General features: G+C 38.6%; 1 protein-coding gene across 3 annotated transcripts in view; it reads right to left on the minus strand.

Annotated features, from left to right (window-relative positions):
* Window positions 1–20424, minus strand: part of LOC145994835 (uncharacterized) — an 81454-nt gene that overhangs the window by 25994 nt on the left and 35036 nt on the right. For 2 of the 3 annotated variants that reach the window (XR_014442397.1, XM_083131205.1), the window contains exon 1: window positions 10532–11600. The exons of the other annotated variant lie outside the window; for it this stretch is intronic. Coding sequence is in view for 1 of the 2 variants with exons in the window: in XM_083131205.1 (XP_082987331.1) it covers window positions 10532–10877 (346 nt within the window). In the remaining variant the exon portion in view is untranslated. Of the gene's footprint in view, window positions 1–10531; window positions 11601–20424 lie in introns of those variants that run through there. 3 annotated transcript variants of the gene reach the window in all.

Here is a 20424-nt window from a genome sequence, read left to right on the forward strand (position 1 = left end):
AAAAATTTTCATAACATTCAATTGAACTGTATACATACATACATATTAAACCTAATAACGTAGCACAAACTATTGTAAACCAACCTGTTTCTGAATCTCAAGAAATGGGTTGCTATCTTTGTTTTATTTTTCCCCTTTGTATATATATACAGGGTGTCTCAAAAGTAATACCACAAACTGACACAGGTGAATGTACACGATAATAAAAGCCAAAAAGTCTCAGTAAACATGGGTCTGCAAACTAGCCGCTTTCGAGATAATCACAAATGTGTCATTACAAGCTGCCACTGACTTCATTGTTTGTAAACGTCGTCCTAGTTGGTAACTACTAATAATGTGTGTGAATGTGTGGTTACAAGCAGTCCTTGCGCGGTCTGAGGTTGCTCTTTGTTTACAAAACTGAACATTTCCGAGAGGTGGCATTGTAATCAAACAGAACACATCTGAGAGGTAGCGTTGCAATCAAACAGAACATTTCCAAGAGGTGACATTGTATGGATACAATCAGTACACAGTCTAATCGTACTGTCGCATCAGTTGTGCTGGACTGCGTAGTGAAAACGGAACCTTACAGCAACGAAGAGTATGCGGTTATGCATTTTGTGTATGGTTTGGCTACCGGCAATGCACAGGAGGCTGCACGTTTGTACCAAGAAAAATACCCTGCTCGAAGGCACACTGAGTGTCGCATATTTACTAGGGTACATCAGTGCCTCAAAGAACATGGGAGCTTCGAACATGGTAGGAGAGCAGGTAGACTTGCACGCATTATGCCTGAAGTTGAGGACATGGTGTTGGAAGCAGTAGAACACTCTCCAGGAACCTCGATGAGGAGAATTGCCGCACAAGTGCCAGTAAGCCGCAGTAGTGTATGGAGAATTTTACATCGCAATTCACTCTACCCTTACCACCTCCAATGAGTTCAGTGTCTCAGTGATATGGATTGTGCTCCTAGAGTGACGTTTTGTCAGTGGATGCAACAAGAGGTTGTACTCAACCCTTGTTTTGCAAGTAACATTTTATTTACAGACGAAGCAGGGTTCACACACGATGGTATTTTTAATTTTCATAATTCTCATGTTTGGAGTGTACTAAACCCACATGCTGTAGATGAGGCACCACATCAGCAACGTTTCTCATTGAATGTGTGGTTAGGAGTACTAGGTGATCGTCTCATTTGACCACACATTCTTCCAAGAAGACTCAATGGACCGAGGTACCTTCGGTTTTTGCGGCATGATCTCTTCCACGATTGCTTGATCCTCGTCAGAGTATGTGGTACATGCATGATGGAGCACCGGCACATTTTGCTGCTGCCGTGAGACGACATCTAACAAGAATATATAATCAAATATGGATAGGTCGAGTTGGGCCTGTACTGTGGCCTCCAAGGTCACCGGATCTAAATCATTTGGATTTCTGTGTCTGTGGTCACCTCAAAAGCATAGTGCAGAACACTCTCGTTGACACGGTTGAAGAACTGGAACAGAGAATTGTACATGCTTGTATGCTTGTGGCCAATTCCGAAACGATCCAGGGGTGTTCGAAAGAATTTGAAACTCAATGCGGAATCGTGTACAGTATTGCATCCAGATGGAAGGGTGACACTTTGAACACCTTTAATAGGTACGAGTGTACAGGAATTGTAACATAGAACATACTAAAGTAGTGCTGTATTCCTTGTTAAAGTAAGTAGAATGTTCAATAAAAGCAATGAGATCTCCTGATTTTTCATGTTGTATTATTGGTAATTTACCAACTAGGACGACGTTTACAAACACTGAAGTCAGTGATGGCTTGTACCCACACATTCGAAAACATTAATAGCATTCTACCAATGAGAATGACGTTTACAAAACATTGAAGTCAGTGGTGGCTTGTAATCACACATTCGCGACTATCTCGAAAACAGCTTGTTTGCAGACCCATGTTTACTGAGACTTTTTTGTTTTTATTATTGTGTACTTTCACCTGTGTCAGTTTGCGCTATTACTTTTGAGATACACTGTATATAATTTAAAGAGCGGAGTTTACATTTGCCATTTCACATACTAAGACTGGAAATACATCTACAGGCTGGCCACTCAAGGACCATGATAAAATTCAAGTATAATTTCTGGTTTTCAAGGCGAACTTTTCAAAAATTCAAGAGTACAAGCAGATGTTTTCTCTTACAACCAGGCCCATACCCAAGAGCAACGGGAAAGGGGGCCGCCATGCAGCCCCCTTCCTCAAGCCATAAAATATTTTAATACAAACCTACAAAAATAACGTTGATAATTTTTAAGAGTTTGCAAGAATTTAGATCTTCTTCTTGCCTAAATGAATGGGTTATCTCTGGAGAGAGGTAGACTCCAGAAGTCTGCAGTCTACTATATTTACCAATTTTAGTATTATAACCATTTATGCAAAACTACTAAATGTTCCATTTTGGTTGGGACAGTTCACCATATTAACTCCCTGTTTTGATTTTTCGAACCGCAGTCTTGAAGAGAAAATGTCCTCTTCATCTGTTTAATTCACATTAAGACATGTTCTTCATTATAAGGATAATTTCATAGCATTGGTGGTCACATTCAGGGTATGAATTCCCATTACGGAAGAGGGATCTCCCACCTTCCCACCAACAATCCTGTTCTATTACAATTTTTCCCCCAATTAAAATTTTCTGAGTGTAAGAGTTTGTGTTATAACAACAAAGATAAGCAATTAGTTTGGACTTCAAACATACTTTACTAAGAATAACATCATAAACATATACAAAGAAGGAATAACAAAGAATGATGTCTGCCTGTGTTTGAATGTTGCATACATCTTTTGTTCTTTTCTCTCCCTCTCTCACACACACACTTTAGGGCTGGTAACAGCATGGTGTAAAAATGCACTTCTACAGTCATACATAAGATTTTAAAATTATATCAAATTGAACAATTAAGAAATGGAGCCGTAGCTGCAAAGGTGGTTGTCATTGGAACATAGAAATTAGACCAACCTATTATTTCTCCTCCATGTCTCACCTCCTTTTCACCGGGAATAAAACATAGCACTTACATGTTAATTTAATAGGAAACTAATGTCTTCTTAAAGTGCCTCCCCGATGGCGCAGTGGTAGCGTTGTTGCCTTGTAATCAAGGGGTCTCAGATTTGATACCCGGTGGAGGCACATAGTGGTTTGGATCCCACTTTAAACTGTAGGTCCAGGCCCGATTAGCCTTAATGTGCATAAAGTGGACTTAAAACACAAAATCAATCAATCAATCAATCTTCTTATGAACAATAACACACATGCTTCAATGAGATGATGTGGGATGCACAACTGACTGTCCTTTTATTAGTCACATTTCTTGAATGCTATGATTTCTTTTCATTGGATTCAACGGAAAAGAGTAAGTACATAAAATTTCTACAATATCTAAGTATGCCAGCTACATCTAGGTAGGGGGGTGCAAATTTGGTGCAGGGGTTGTAAAAATTAATCTCATCCTGGCTGCTGAAATCTCTAGCTACAACTCTGATAACGAAATATTTCCTTTCGAGAGACCATTAATAGATTTACACCATTATAAAAACATAACACAATAAAAGTATGGAAATTTAATTATCATTTTTAATAAAAAGCAATAATTAAATAATATCTAATACTTATTAAAAACATTTCACCTATCTTCTAATTTCTTGACATTTTTAACCAGTCGTTAAAGGAATTAATTTGCTAGTTTATAAATGTTTCACATCAGACAGACACTTGAAAAAAAGTGGGAATATAATCAAAATGTCCATCAGCTATTCATTGATTTCAAAAAAGCATATGATTCGGTCAAAAGAGATAAACTATATAATATATTAGTAGAGTTTGGAATACCTAAGAAGCTTGTTAGTATGATAAAAGTATGCACCAGTGAAACAGAAAGTAAAATTCGTGTGGGTATTAATATGTCTGACAAATTTACAATTCATGATGGGTTAAAACAAGGTGATGCATTATCTCCATTGCTCTTTAATTTTGCCTTAGAATATGCTGTTAGGAAGGTAAAAGAAACTAAAGAAGGACTAAAATTAAATGGTGTGACTCAGTTGTTAGCATATGCAGATGATGTAGACTTACTGGGGGATGATGTGAATACAATTAAGAATAATGCTAAAATATTTTTCAAAACTGCTAAAGAGATAGGTTTGGAAGTTAACAAAGAGAAAACTAAATATATGCTTACAGGGCGAAACCAAGTGTTAGGTAATAATCAAAATCTAATTATTGATAACAACTCGTTTGAACCAGTTTCCAAATTCAAATACTTAGAAGTAATATTAACAAATGAAAATTATATTAAAGAGGAAATAAAAAGTAGGCATAATTCAGGAAATGCATGTTACTTCTCTCTTCATAAACTTTTATCTTCTCGTTTAATATCTAAGAAACTAAAAGTTAAAATATACAAAAGAGTAATTTTGCCTGTAGTATTATATGGATGCGAAACTTGGTCCCTTACATTGAAAGAGGAACATAAATTGAGAGTATTTGAAAATAAGATCCTTAGGAAAATCTTTGGACCTAAAAGGGATGAGGAGACAGGTGAGTGGAGAAGGTTACATAATTTAGAACTACATAATTTGTATTCAGGTCCAGATATTATTAGAATAATTAAATCAAGAAGACTTAGGTGGGCAGGCCATGTGGCACGAATGGGAGAGGAAAGAGGAGTTTACAGGATTCTTGTTGGGACACCTGATGGTAAGAGACCTGTAGGAAGGCCAAGACGAAGATGGAGGGACAACGTTGAGATGGACCTAAAGGAAATCGGTAGGGATGGAAAAGAGTATATAGATCTTGCTCAAGATAGGGAAACATGGAAGGCCTTTGTTGCTGCAGCCATGAACCTTCGGGTTTAAGAAGGCTAGAGAGTTAGTTAGTTAGATAAATGTAGAAAATTAATTTCTTTATATATGTTTATAAATATAAATATATATATCAATAAATAAATAAATTCATTAATGATATTAATTAAATATTTAATAATTGACATATATTTCATGACAATTATACATATAGCCCTATATATAACAAAGGTTTCGGGCTTGGCCCCCTCCTCAAAAAAATCCTGGCTACAGGCCTGATTACAACCTTAACTTCAAGGTGTGGAGTACACATTTGCCATTTCACATACTCAGACTCAAAATACATTTACAAACGCAAGTCAGAAATGTTACGGGATATACTGATCTACTCAGGCCCGTAGCCAGGAATTCTTTGTGTGGGGGGGGGGGGGGCAAAGTCAATACTAGAGGGGGCAAATTTTTAATATTTGGCAGATATAGCAGGGTACACAGAGGCAGTTGCACTCTCCCCCAAAAGAGATAAGTAACAGAAAAGGGATGATATCTTGAAACTCCAACGAACAAAAAAACTTCGAGCAACATCAAATAGCAATATTTCGATAATGATTTTTTCAGATTGCCAAAGAATATAAAGTTTAACATAAATAGGCTAATAGGGACTGTATCTACTTGATATTTACAGGTCGATAATGTTAATGGACGATTAATATGTACCAACAGCTTTGGGCCTCTCTGCAGAATTGATTAAGGGAGTCCTTTATATATCATGCTTCATAATGATTCCCTCTAGTTTCCAGTATGCAAGATGTTTACGCACGAAGGAATCTAACGAGAATCCAACAACACCATTGTGTTGTGTTATGCAAGAAAAATCGAATTAATTAAATAATAATGGTTACATATTATCTACACTTTGACGAATTGTGAAAAAATTTGTACTTGCTAAAACATTAAAACATGGGTCCCTTAGTCCAGACTCTATTTCCTTCAAAGGGGAGACTCTTGAATCACTACAGACAATGTTTACCTACTGGTTATGTTAACCATTTTGCAAAATATTGTGTGAATTATAGGTGAAATACATGTGTTTGACACCTTACAAACAAATAGGAATCCCTTGATTAATCAACGACTTCTTGGATTACAGTGTCATCATTAATATTTCATATTAAGTTTTATAGAAAGAAATTGTTTTAACAGGGTGCAAATAATTTTACGGGGAGTCATGACATTCTGTTTAACATTTTTCTTTCATATAGATCGTTTGGCTCCCATGGCAGACTCCCGCCACCCCATAGCTATGGCTCTGAACTTGACTATAAGAAAAGCAGGGATTGCGAGCGGACCGAGCAAGGAAATTTTACGAAATGAACTTTTACTTGTATAAAATTTGTAATCGAGGAGAGGGGCAATTGCCCCTCTGTGCCCCTTGCAAGTGCCCTTGGCCCTCTGGAAGAAAAATGCAAGGAACACGTGAAAACTAATTCCATCACGAGTATCCAATTGTCCTGCTATACTTAGATTCTCCTAGTCTTGTTTTTTACATCAATGTTTGCTTCCCCTAGAATGGACTTCCATCCAAGTTGGGGGGGGGGGGGTAATGACAATGCCCCCTGTGGTTGCGGCACTGTTTATGAGTGTCTCTTCATCAATTTCACGTCACCACTCATTGTTGCGATTAGCTAGAAGTGGCAGAAAAGCAACATTAAGTAACAATCAAATATCCACTCCCTCTCCCTACCACATGAATCATTATTACCAAAAGGTAGACTTGGGAAACAAAAATTTAAGCAGTTCCAAGTAACACATCCAAGAAAAACATCCGAACACATTACGCACCTTTAATACAAGACTACCCTACTCAAAATGCCACAACTGTTCTAGATACTGAAAATTGCGAAATCATTTCCCGAAGCCTGAATCTGGAAGGGAATCCCTCCCAATCCTGATACATTATACGGAATCCCATACACCCTAATAAATGACAAAATCAATAAGTGTCTTTGATATGATGCTAGAGTAACAAATTATATAATTGTAAAGATTAGAGAGAATTCCAGGTAGGAATGTGTTCCGTATTTTTCACAGGGGGGGGGGGGCAAAGCAGGCTCTCAGGGGGGACAGTTGCCCCCTGCCTCCTCTCTAGCTACACGCCAGGATCTACTCTAATTCTACGAAAATTTTATTCTATTTTCCACGGAACTTTGTTTTTCCTTCTTCGATATAAATGAGAGAAAATTACACTGTGAAAAACTTGGCTCGGGGCATTTGTAAATATATGAAATCATTTGGATAATAAAAGTTACAATTTTTCACGTGTACGGAGAAAAATTCACGTAGAATTCACGCATAATTCCCGGATACAATAATTCAGATGCAGTTTAATAATTCCCGAAATTCAAGGAATTCCTGATCTACAAACACAAGTCACAAATGTTACGGGATATTCTACGAAAAATTGTTCAGTGTACAAGAATTTCAAATTTACCTAACCAAATATCTTATCTTGCAATAATCTTCCCTATACGAGATAGATTGTTCTGCAAAGGACAGTAAAAAATCAAAGGGATTGAGAGAATTCGGCTTTATTTGCCACCCAGCTTTCTTTTCTTTCCTCGATAAAAATAACAGCTAAAATGTAACAAACGCGGCTCAGAGCATTAATAAATATGTAAAAATTCAATGGGATTTGGATTAATAAAAGTTGAAATTTTTCAAGTCTACGCAGAAAAATTTAAGCAGAATTCATGCATAATTCCCGGAGCCAATAATTTACGCATAATTCCAGGAATTCCCGGTGAGTAGCCACCGTCAAAGTGTTGTTTTGAGTGCACACAAAACTTACAAAACTGTAATTTTGCATTCCTGCATGCTATTCATGTATTTTGTAAGTAAATACTAACTTTTGTAGTAAATAAAATATGCTTTGCAAAATTTATACTGTGTTTTAATTTTGAAGAAATCAGTACTGTAGCAGACAAATGGTTAGATTTAACTTTTGGCACAGGACACTTTAGCTTTCTAGGGTTAACTGGGTTGAAGGCTGGAAACATGGCAGAACATCAATGAAAAAGAGATGCAGTTTCATTTGTACTTGGTGCAGAGTCTGAAGAAGACCTTGCTAGAAGGTTGAAACGTTACGTTTAGTTTATGTTTTATAATAAAATAAATTTCTGCTTTGGTCAGCATATTGAGTTTTTCATATCATGGAAACAAGGCTTAATCGTGTTATAATTACGAAATACAGGGTGTCCAAAAAGTCATGCAACCGATACTTTGAACGTACATAACTTTTGTACTAAAAGCGACAGAGACATGAAACTTACCCTGGGTATTAACTTTGTCTATGTGGATATTTTTTTAAACATTAAACAAGAAAACCAGGCTCTACATGGTCGTCCGGTACAAAAAGTTATTAAGGTGTGAAAAAGTTTTGTATGAAGTAGAAAGAAACATGGATAAAATACAGCTGTGGAGTTGCTTGCGAAATTTTTTGATGTGTACCGATGGTCTTTATCAAACTGATTAAAGAACGATAAATTTTTATTCGTGTTATACCTTACAGACGATTTACGCCGTTAATTATGATATTCATTTTAAAAACTGTGTTTTTCGAAATTACGAGGTCTACTGGCAACATTGGTCGTGTCAGAGGGCAGTACCAGGTGTGCCCGACATCTGACTACATTATTCAACCAATGCTCAGATGAAATAAAGATTTGAAATTCATCGTTTAAGAAGTACATAAAAGTCTCGGTTGCGTGACTTTTTCGACACCCTGTATATTACTGTGTATTTTGCCCTAGAATGAAACTATGAAATATCCACCTTTACAATTCCAGCCCCCTCCGAAAAAAATTCTCCGTAAGTTAGTGGAACTGGAGTTGTTGCGAATTACCGAAGCTATAGACAAGCGACGTAAAATAATAGAATGGAAAGCAGGAGCGGCGCCGGATGGAAGGGGGCGAAGGAGTGCTAAACCATGTCGTCATATTGAGCGTCGAATGTTAGGTATTGGAGAGACCACCGCTATTATTGTATACAACAGAAGCCATTGGTACTAGAAAATCTGCATTTACTTTCCTCTACATGAGCTTCTTGTGGACAATGTAAGTAAAAATAAAACGAGTCACGAGTAGCATTCTTTTTTTTTTTTGCCATATTTTCAAAGAAGCAGTGGCGGCGATTGAGTTACAAAACTGGGGGGCAAGGACAGTTTACTTTCCCTTGGTAGATAAGGTTTAAGATAGTGCGGGGGCGAAAGTGGCAAAAAGTGGGGGAAACCGTTCCCCTAATCGCCGCCACTGCACAGAAGCCTTAAAAGTTGATTGGTATGTTTTGTGACCGACATGTTTCATGTTTTCTTTATTTTTCAACATCGCACCCCGCTAAATTTCATTCCGCACCCCTAGATGATTAATCCTGGCGCCAACACTGATGGAAACTGATGTTTTGAATTCGACTCTGGACTGGGCCCTTTGAATTTATTATACCAGTATACTGGTTGTTGAGAAACGACAGTGGCGGCTCTACATTCAAAGCCGCTTGGCTGCCTCCGCCTTGCATCCGAATTAGTGAATTAAAAATAAACAGCCTGTGCAAATCAAGCTTTTTACTTTGGGAGGGATGCTCACTCAGTGGCGTATTTCTGATTTTCTTTCGGGGGCTAGGCTTTTTTGGGTATGCAAATTTGTATATGTTAAACTAATACCTTGTTAGAATATTAGTTCTAACTTGGGTCATTACATCTTACTTATGATAACATTTATGCATAATTTAGAAACACTTAGTTTATTTACATTCTAAGAAAACCCCAAAACTACACAAAAAGAGATATCGAACTCGTAACCCCGATAACTTTAACCAAATGTATATTGCCAAGTGCAAACTTAACGTCCATCTAACCTACCTACAAATTTCTTGTGAACATTTTAATACATGTAAAATATCAGCATTATGCCATGAAAGCTTAAGTGGAAAAGTTGGTTAGTTTCAGATGGTGTCCTTTAATTCACAAGGCTGTATACTTTTCGGCAGGACACGGAATGAATTTTCAATTGTGTTTGTTACATAGTTAAAAATTGTATACTATATACTTTCAATTCCAATTTCTTTGAGGGAGATAATTTTTTTGTGGGGGAAATCCCCGGAACTCCCCCGCCCCGTTAATTCGCACACTGTAAACAAGTATGCCAAGAAACCTTCTGTGGTTGGATGGGAAAGTGTGTGCATTTCATCTAATGTTATTGAAACAAGTTAGTCATTTGACATAGAAAATTCTAGGGGTGTGCGGGATCCCGAAAAGTCGGGGCAGGGATCCGGAAAAAAAATTTCCGTCCCGATCCCGACTTTGGGAAATGACTTTCCGACTTTTCTGGATCCCGAGGACTCGGGAAATAACGAATGATCATTTTAAAAACTCGTTTTCTGCATTGTAAGTTTCTGGAACTTATAGGAAATTGTTAGTTCTTAAGCCAGAAATGCAAAAACAAGCACGTAAAGTGAAGATGTCATGTAGAATTCGAGACTTCCATAGCCTCGGGAAATTTCGAACCTTTCCCGTCCTGCAAATTTCCCGACCATGCGAATCTTTCCCGTCCCCAATGTCGGGATTTAAAAAATTTACCGTCCCGGCCCAAAAAATTCAGTCCCGCACATCCCCCTAGAAAATTCCATAAAAGGAAAACGGATAATTTACCTTGATCCAACTGTGTTCTGAGCGACGTAACTTGATCCTTTATATCTATAAACAGCCACATAACGCTGGCCGTGGCCACAATGCATGCGAAAACGAGACATGCTGTGCAAACTCGAAGCAAAGAGTTGCAGGCTCGGCGCACAAAACCTCGGCTTGGCCCTCGCTTGGACAAAACTACCGAATAATCCTCTGGGTCTGTGGAGTCCGAATTCAAAATGTGAAGGAGGTCCTGCGAACTGGATGGCTTCTTTCTGCTTTTCCCGTTCGCCACCAGAGCGTCCAACTCTTTCCTCTTCTTCATTTTCTTTCCTGTGCGAAGTGGAACGTTCACCTGCACCGATTCCATTATTAAGCACGCCCACTTGTTAGCACCACCAATCACCTGGATTTCATGATTTTAGAGGAACGTAAAACGCGATTTCACTGCTTCCTTTGGCGGCATAAAACAAGTAAAATGTGGTTTATTTACTTTGCATCACAAAACACCCACGCCACTTTTTACGTCACATGTTAACGAATGATAATTTCTCAACATGGTCCCTCGCATGCTTAAAAACTCACTCCACACACGCGTGTAAGTTTTCCCAACAAGGGCGATAATACTTCCATCATCTTGTCTCCTTCACAGAGCACGTGGAAATTCTCTTATCGTACCGTTACTGTGCACCGATAAGCGTTCTCCTAGAAACAGTGCTGGCCTGATAACCATTCATTCAATACAAATTTATGACGCGTTGCTCCACAAACTCTGTTCAACAGTAACATTTTTTAAAACAAGGAGAGCCACTTGAACTAGAGAACCTTATCACACACAACATTTACGACTCTGACGGACATATTACGCGTCTATAATATCCTCGCAAAAATGAACGTACAGTCTCAGACCTGTATGAAAAGAATCCACTTTTTATGAAGTAACAGCACCACAGAAAATGGAGACGAACTGCGGTTAAAATCAGCAGTTGACATGTACAGATGCAGTTCGATGCAAGGTCACACAGTCAGTAAATTATGACTGTGGGTCTCATTATCCAGAAAATGACCTATCCCCTCGCCGGAATGCAGGCTATCCCGCTACACACAAGTTGATCATTGATTTCTGTAATTCCTCCACTATCCGCAAGATGGTAGCACACGGCAGAAGCGCCACGCTTCGTTCGCCCTCCCGTGTTTTCAAACAGAATATTTGCTTGTGATATCTGGGCATCAACTAACTGTGCAGCATTTTGATGTTTTAAAGTGAAATTATAAAACCCGAGAGTGACGATAAATTGACTGGAAGGAGAGCGAGGGCGGCGGGGCCAGGGTCCGCACCCCTTTTTCGTAACCTACTTTCAGCGGAAATCAGAGAGAAAAGTTTGGAATAACCCCCCACCCCAAAAAAAAAAATTGAAAGCAATCAAACATTTCATTAAACAGGCGATAAATATATGACATGATTATTCACCAGTACTAAATGCTCTTTAGTACCGTGCACATTTGCTTTTTGCTTATGGTTGGTTACGTAAGAATTTGTTCAAAGTTACCAAATTTAGTTACCATAAAGCTTAACCAAACCAAGTGTTTTGTTAATTCAACCGAAAACATATATCTTTTATAGTGCCATGCTACACTATGACTTACGAAAAACCATACCGTCATACTTAGCGTAGAATGCTAGTTACTGAAGAAAGACAACTACAGGAAACCCATTACAAGAAAGCAAGAAAAATGAAAAATCTCTAGTGAATTTCAGTTTCATTGCTTAATTTTCACAGTAGCCTACTAAAGTTCATTGGTATTTGATGTAGTGGCTTAAGCATACATGTATGTTTTAATTTTTACATTATTTTCAACATCACACCCCCTAAATATCATTTCGCACCCCATCAGCACCCCTAGATGATTGTTCCTGGTGCCGCCGCTGAAGGAGAGGGGTAGGTGTATTACAAAGCACAAAGTAAAATGTATTTCTCCTCCCCCCCCCCCACATGCACATACATTGAGAATTTGTGGAGCCTCCAGGTGTCTTCATGGTAGGGTGCAATGCATGGGTTTCTGGAAAATACGGGGTAACGACATAGGTGCCGATTCTTTCAGAAATTTGGGGGGGGGGGCAAAGCTATGCACAGCGTAAAGACCGATTACTTTCCGTTTGCGCGGGGGGGGGGAGGTTGAAAAAAAATCCGAAGTAGAGACCTAAGAATATACACACTTGAATTAACCTTTTGAATCTTTGTAATTAGAATTACTAGTTCTGACAACAATAATATATCTATCAAGGTACAGAGTGTTTCAATAAAAAGATAAAGTATCCAAAACATACCTTGTTCAGTTACCATTTTATTGAAACACTTTGTACATCGAACTTTATGAGCTCGACAAAAAATCTCTACATTGTGATTACATAATTATGTAACACTATTTTATCTGCAACCTTTGATTGAGAATATGATTATCATATACTATCTATATACTGTAGTTTTTCCCTACAATCCTTTATGGGAGTTTAATATCTTCGCACATGCTCACACATATACACACAAACATATGTTTATCGTTGGTTATAGTGACACTAGCCACAGTAATGCAGTATGAGATAGCACATATAATGTTTACATGCATAACGTATGAGTAAAAAATTCACTAATCCTAGGGTTACCAGACGTCCGGTTTTTCCCGGACATGTCCTACATTCTAGCCTTATGTCCGGCGTCCGGGAGGAATTTGAAAAATATCATAAATGTCCTACATTTTGAGCATCACATAATATTAATTAGGAATATACGTAAGAGTAAAATTAAACAAGTTACAAGTCTATGGACTGCGCTTCCTTACTCAATAGTGAAATTTATTTTGATTCAGTCATTGCCCAAAAAGAAAAAAAGTTTGTCCTGCTATTAAACAAACGGGAAAACGGAAGCAATTAATGAACAAAGTTTTGGGACCACTTTCTGATAACGTCACTGTTCAATGCCTGAGCAGAATTTCTTGCCTTAGGGTTTATACTGATGGAACAAGGTGTTGCCCATTCTTATTCATATTCAATATTATTTGATTGTAAAGCAGGGGTATAGAGAACAAAGTTATTCAGGGTGTCTGCCAGTCAAGAAAGTCATGGAAGTCATGGAAGTCAAGAAATAGTAAAGAAATCAACAAGCAGGTCATGAAGTCAATAAAAAGGCAATAAATTATTCTTGTGGTCAAAAATTCTTGCTATTATGACTGATTGATCGATTTGGTTTATTTTACTTCACTTTTTTCTGTCCCTTTGACTAATCGCGAAGATGAAGATGAATGATGGTAAGATGAAGGGAGAGTCACAAACATATAGGGACAACCGACACAAGCCCCACACGAGATTATACTGGCTGAGAGGGTGAGTCTCTCCAGTCTCCAAAGCCTCGCTTGTCTGCCAAACACAGTTCAGGATGCATTAATACGAGAAAGCAGATCTAATTCTCTTCTTAAATTCAACTTCAGTTTTTATCTTAACTGGCCCTTTAGTAGGGGTTTTCATTAAATAAATAGTTATTTTCTTAATTACTAATTTCCAACTTTACCTAAGTAGGGGTTGAATAAATAAACGTTAAGAAAACGGTAAAAAGGTCTAGAAAAGTCCAGAAAAAGTCAAGAATTCTGGATGTGCTATTTTGGTAAACTAACCAAGATTAAACTTCTGGAACTATTTTAAATTACGGTAATTGCTGAATATTTCTTTGCCATTACAGGTTATAATTCAAATGTTGAGGGAGTACTTTCATTACCATCAGCACAACAGACTCACGAGAGAATTATTTTTCATAAAGTCTGGAAAATGTATGTCATAATTTCAAAGAATTTGACTGTCCACTCTAACATAAATATAGTTCAACTATACCTGAAATTTTGATAAAAATTGTCTTCTCTGAGAAGTACCACTTAAATCATGTAGTAACAGGTGCATAAATTAGTATGATTGCAAGGTTTGAAATTTTGCACTTAAAAATTCATGAAGAATTCATTTCTTTAAAACTGAAAAGTGTCATTTTTCAACTACTTTTTGACGTATAGAAATATATATATTATTTATTGAGAATGTTTTGTGTCCTACATTTTGACTTAATGTCCTACATTTTGGGACAGCATGTCCTACATTTCCCTTCCAGCGATCTGGTAACCCTAACTAATCCTGATTAAACAAAACTGCCGCACTTTGCAAAACAAAATGTTTTCAACTTCTACTCGACTTTTACGAAAGGAAACAACATTCAATGAAATATTTCATGGTCCCTTTAGTATTAATATTATCCAGTCTCTCCTCATGTACTTGACACAGTGCCACAAAATTATGACGCTTTTGGGTCATCGTACTTTGTAAATAGTTCGTGAGGCGATGCAGAGAACAAACTACTTTCAGCCTCGCAAGAAATATATAGCGTAAAAGCAAGCGCACTACTATCGGATTGAAAATTATAGATACTCGACTTTAGACTGCAATTAAAAATTAACCAGTAGACCCACATAAAAAAAGAATTCCATGAAAATTTAGCGTATTCAATCTTTTCTTTTTTTTTTTTTTTTGGGCAAGCGATTGCTCTCTTTTAAATTCTGTAAACCAAAAACGGTTTGTCCGATCGTTGACAAATTTTTGTTCAGTGGAGGCAGAAAGGCAAGTTTTCAAAATTTGTCAAAAAACAGTTCTCTTCAATTTTGCGAAACAACTTTTTCTTAGTATTGGGTAGCCCTATAAATACAATATTGATCTTGTTTTGAAGCTCTTTGCATCTGTTTTATAAACTGCATTGTCATTGTCAATTCACATTGCGAAACCGATTTTATACAGATTTTTATTCAGCGGAGTAAAGCTGTACGCGGAACGTGGCAAACACCCCAACCATCGACTCTCAGCGCGAGCCTGTAGTTTTCACGGTTCAAACGGACATTACCGTGTGCCGTGTTGCCACGTTCAGCGAAAAGGTCGGGAATCGAACCCGGGACCTTTAGCATGGTAGTCAGACGCGTTATCGACTGAGCCACATATATATATATAACAGTTGGGCTGAAAAGTTTGTAGGCTGACTCATAGATGGCGTTACTACAATTAAATCCATGTGATTTTTACTTAGTACTAACCTTCAAAAGATACATGTATAAATTTCACAGCTGCCGGATAATTAGTTCGTGAGATATAGCATTGTGAGTGAAGCAGCTTTTGTTATTGTGAAAAAATGATGGATAAAAAATAATTTCGTGTGTTAATAAAGCATTGCTTTTTGGCTAAAAAAAATACTGTTGCAGCCAAGGCTTGGCTTGATAAACATTATTCGGACTCTGCACCACGAAAATCAACCGTTGACAAGTGGTTTGCTAAATTTAAACGAGGCGAAATGAGCATCGAAGACGATGCACGCAGTGGACGCCCCAAAGAGGCTGTTACCGACGAAAACATCAAAAAAGTCCACAAAATAATTTTAAATGATCGTAAAGTGAAGTTGATCGAGATAGCTGAGACTTTAAAAATATCAAAGGAACGTGTTGGACATATTGTGCATGAATATTTGAACATGCGAAAGCTGTGTGCAAAATGGGTGCCACGCGTGCTCACAATCGATCAAAAGCAACAACGTTTTGATGATTCGGAGCAATGTTTAGCGATATTCAACCGTAATAAACACGAATTTTTCCGTCGATATATTACAATGGATGAAACATGGCTCCATAACTACACTCCAGAGTCCAATCGACAGTCAGCCGAGTGGACTGCACGTGATGAACCGAATCCAAAGCGTGGAAAGACGCAACAGTCGGCTGGCAAGGTTATGGCATCAGTATTCTGGGATGCGCATGGTATTATATTCATCGAATACCTCAAAAAGATCCAGACCATCAACAGCGATTATTACATAGCGTTGTTGGGAGCGTTTAAAGAAATCACGAAAAAACGGCCCCATTTGAAGAAGAAAAAAGTGCTGTTTCATCAAGACAATGCACCGTGTCACAAATCAATGAAAACGATGGCAAAATTATATGAAATAGACTAAGAATTGCTTCCTCATCCACCATATTCTCCAGATCTGGCCCCCAGTGACTTTTTCCTGTTTGCAGACCTTAAAAGAATGCTCGCTGGAAAGAAATTTAGCACTGATGAAGAGGTAATCGCCGAAACTGAGGCCTATTTTGAGGCTAAAGAGAAATCGTACTATAAAAATGGCATCGAAAAATTGTATGACCGCTATAATCGTTGTATCGCCCTCGAAGGCAACTATATTGAATAATAAAATCGAATTTTGTCAAAAAAATATTTTTTACTATGTTAGCCTACGAACTTTTCAGTCCAACTGTTATATATATATATATATATTCTTTACCAGCGTAGATACCCTTCCGCCATCGGTGCACTAGTTTCTGCATACCGTCACAACACTAATGACACACCTTTCCCGCTGATGGCTGTGTCTTAAACTTCTTTGGACGAGGTGAGTTCGGATGCCTGTATCCCATGGACTGTCGTTTAGTCGCTGGGCCATACCTCATAATGAAGAACCCATGTCTCATCGCCGATGACAATACGACGCAGAAATCCATCTCCTTCCGTCTCGTAACGCTCCAAATTTCGCTGACACATTTGCACACTGTCTGACGAGGGATCCACCTGAAACACACTTTCTTAAACCTAAGTTCGTCATTGATGGTGTGATTCACTGTCCCAGAATGTCTAAGATCTACTTCTGCTTAATGTGGCGATTACCACGAATCAGTTTACCAACAGGTTCCACCATCTCTCGAGTGAATGCAGAGACGAGGCTGAGGCGCTCGTCTTTAAAGTATTGTGGCTGGGTTGTCCGTGTGTACAGTCTGCACCCATCTCCTGACCGTGCTAATGTCAACACATACTTCCCCCCATACGGCACACATCCGACTGTGGATTTCCTCAGTCAGAAAATTCAATCACTCTGCTTGAACCGTACGTCTACATAGTCCGATATCTTTCAAGCTACTGCTCCAACGTCAGTGGCACTACCTCAAACACAAAACATTCTCTGAGAGGATTCCAAACTTTTATTTAAAAGTAAAATCATAAACATCCCTCACTCAAGAAAAAAGTTACAGGCCAGGAGGCAGGGTCGGATTAACCTATAGGCGACTGGGGCAATTGCCCCAGGGCCCCCACCAAAAGGAAGCTCTGAAGGGTCTCCACCATTTTTTTTTAACCAGCTGGCTATGCTTGTGAAAAATTACGTAAGAAGTTGTATTTTAAAAATAAAAAAACTTCAATATTGTCGTATGTCTACACTCTTCTGGATCCAATTGTGGCACAGCTCTCAGTCGATCTGTTTGTAGATATCTGAAGTTCAGTATATTTTATACCATGGATTGATTTGGATGTGGAGTGGAAATAAGGCACGCACACTTATTCAAACAACCAATTTTCAGATACGATTAAGATAATAAATAATCCTACGAAGTACAAAACTTTCTTTCGTTAATAACATCGTTTTAGAACTGTGAGTTTTTCTTGGAGAAAAATTTGTGGAGATACTAGCGCGCGCTCTCGGTGCATAAGTGAACTACAGACAAGCAGATGGGAAACACTATGTTCCCAAGAGTTTAAGTGAGACTCGGTGGGCATGTAGAGCAGATGCCACAAAAGCCATAGTCCAAGGTTACGAAAAATTCAAGGAAGCTCTTGTCGAAATAGGCAATGACAAAGAAGAGAACGGCATTGTAAGAAGTGAAGCGAATGGGCTCTCATGGCAGATGTCGTCCCTGGAAACGGCATTGTTAGCCGTCTTCTGGAATGACATTTTAGAGAGATTTGATGCTACGAGCAAAACACTCCAGGATCCAAGGTTAGTTCTTTAGTCTGCCATTGACATTTTAAGATATTTAAAGAAGTTCGTAGAATCAAAAAGAATTCGTTTTCTGAATATGAGTAGATAGCCAGAAGAAGAAGTAGCACAGAAGAGTATAATAAGGAACACTCACGTCAGAGGGTGAGAAACGTCCGACTGAATCCTCTTGACTATGAAAATGAACCTCAAATCCACCTCTCGCCTAGTGAGCATTTCAGAGTGGAAAGATTTCTACTAGTGATTGATCAAATCACCTCATCACTCGCAGACAGGATTTTTCTCTATGAAACTGTCGCAAAAAGGTTCAGTATTCTAAATGAACTTGCAGTGGCAACTCCATCACAAATTACATCTGCAGCTCGCGAGCATCTACGAGGAGGATTTGGAACCCTCGCTAGAGAATGAGCTGATACAGTTTGCACACCTAGTAAGCAGTAGCAATGTCAAACATCAGGAAGACATCCCAATGGAACTGTCTATGTTGATGAAGGAATTGGGAGCATAAAAGTCGAAACATTAATTTGCCTCAAACATCGCTCTGAAGCTCGCAAGTTGAACGCTCATTCACCCCACATTCCACCGGATGCAGAGCCGAGCAACAAGAATTTTCCACTCGGCTCTACACACTCAGCAAGGCAACGGCCCTCGCCAGCGGTGAGTGCACCTCCACTGTAAATTTCCATCTGCATCCAGGGATACCCCAGGTGCACAGTGGAGGTGCAAAGTCCATCAACCTATGACTCAAATCCAATGTATAAAACCGCTGGAGACAGTAAATCGATCTCTCACTTCGCTCCAATATCACCACCAAACTGATCGACGAGAAGAGGACGACGGCCTGCTGAGAGATCACGACACTACGAGGCGGCAACAAGCGAGAAGTCCACAAGCAGTCCGGATTAAGCCAACCGAAGAATCTGCAAGAATAAAACAAGTCGCCGAATTGCCTGCCGTCTCTTATCGTCATCTTCGATCTCTCTAGCGGACACCTGTCACCGTCGCCGACGCCAGAAGCGGAGGGCCAGACCAACAGCAAGGGGTGAGTAGCGTTCAACAACACAGGCTCCCAACAATCCTTCATCAGCCTCCTTAAGGGTAGAGGTGGTTAGCCAAGTCAAACTTAAGACCTATTGTATTTATCTGAGCTACGTCCCGGCGTGACTCGATCCCGTACCTTACCCGACGTCACGCTACAATGTATATCGTATTGTATGTAAGGACCCGTTCCGCAGTACATTCCCAATGTCAAAATTCTATTTAGAATTTATTTGGTCTTAATGGTAACAAACTGCGGCGAAGAAAGATCTTTCTCAAAAATGAAATTAATGAAAAACAGACTTCGTGCTGCCATGGGACAGGATCGCTTATCCAATCTTTGTTTATTAAACACTGAACATGAACTTCTTCGTGAATTGGACTTCGATGATATAGTAGATGAATTTTCGGCGAAAAAGGCAAGAAAAAAGTGTCTACTATAAGACTTCGGGAATTTTCTTTAAGAAAGTGTAGTTACTACAATTTCCACAATGAACCTGTCGGTAATTGTCAAGTAGATGGACCTGCATATGTAGTGACCTGCATATGTAGTGACATGTTTACTCTTAATTGTAAATAATATCATTTATAATAAATTATGTACGTAAGTACAGTCTACTACTCAGTTCTCTGTTTCCGTCTGAACCCCCTTAGTATTTGGGTCTACTATATATTGTAGTTACGGTGTTTACTCTTCATAATATACTGTAGACATTTAGACGCAGAATTTTACTGCTGCTATAGCGCTACAATTTTCGTCCTGTACTGCACTATTCTCCCTGCAAACCTATCTGCGATATGTTCGATTGTGAATGACTACGGACTCTAAAATCAGGTCTACTATTTCAACTGCTGAAAATTGGTATTTAACATATAGACCGTGTTAAAAATGTAAACATAAACATTGGTGAAATCTTGCCCGGTCCCCCCGGAACTTCCGGTTTAGGCCAGTCCCCGTTGTTGCCAGTACAGATTCACCAACATACAAAGTAAGAAATGAGCACTTGTTTTCATCAGTTATGCGACGATAGTCAAGAAAGGTAT

The sequence above is a fragment of the Lepisma saccharinum genome, chromosome 1 (genome assembly GCF_977018435.1).
Source record: "Lepisma saccharinum chromosome 1, izLepSacc3.1, whole genome shotgun sequence".
Lineage (NCBI taxonomy): Eukaryota > Metazoa > Arthropoda > Insecta > Zygentoma > Lepismatidae > Lepisma > Lepisma saccharinum.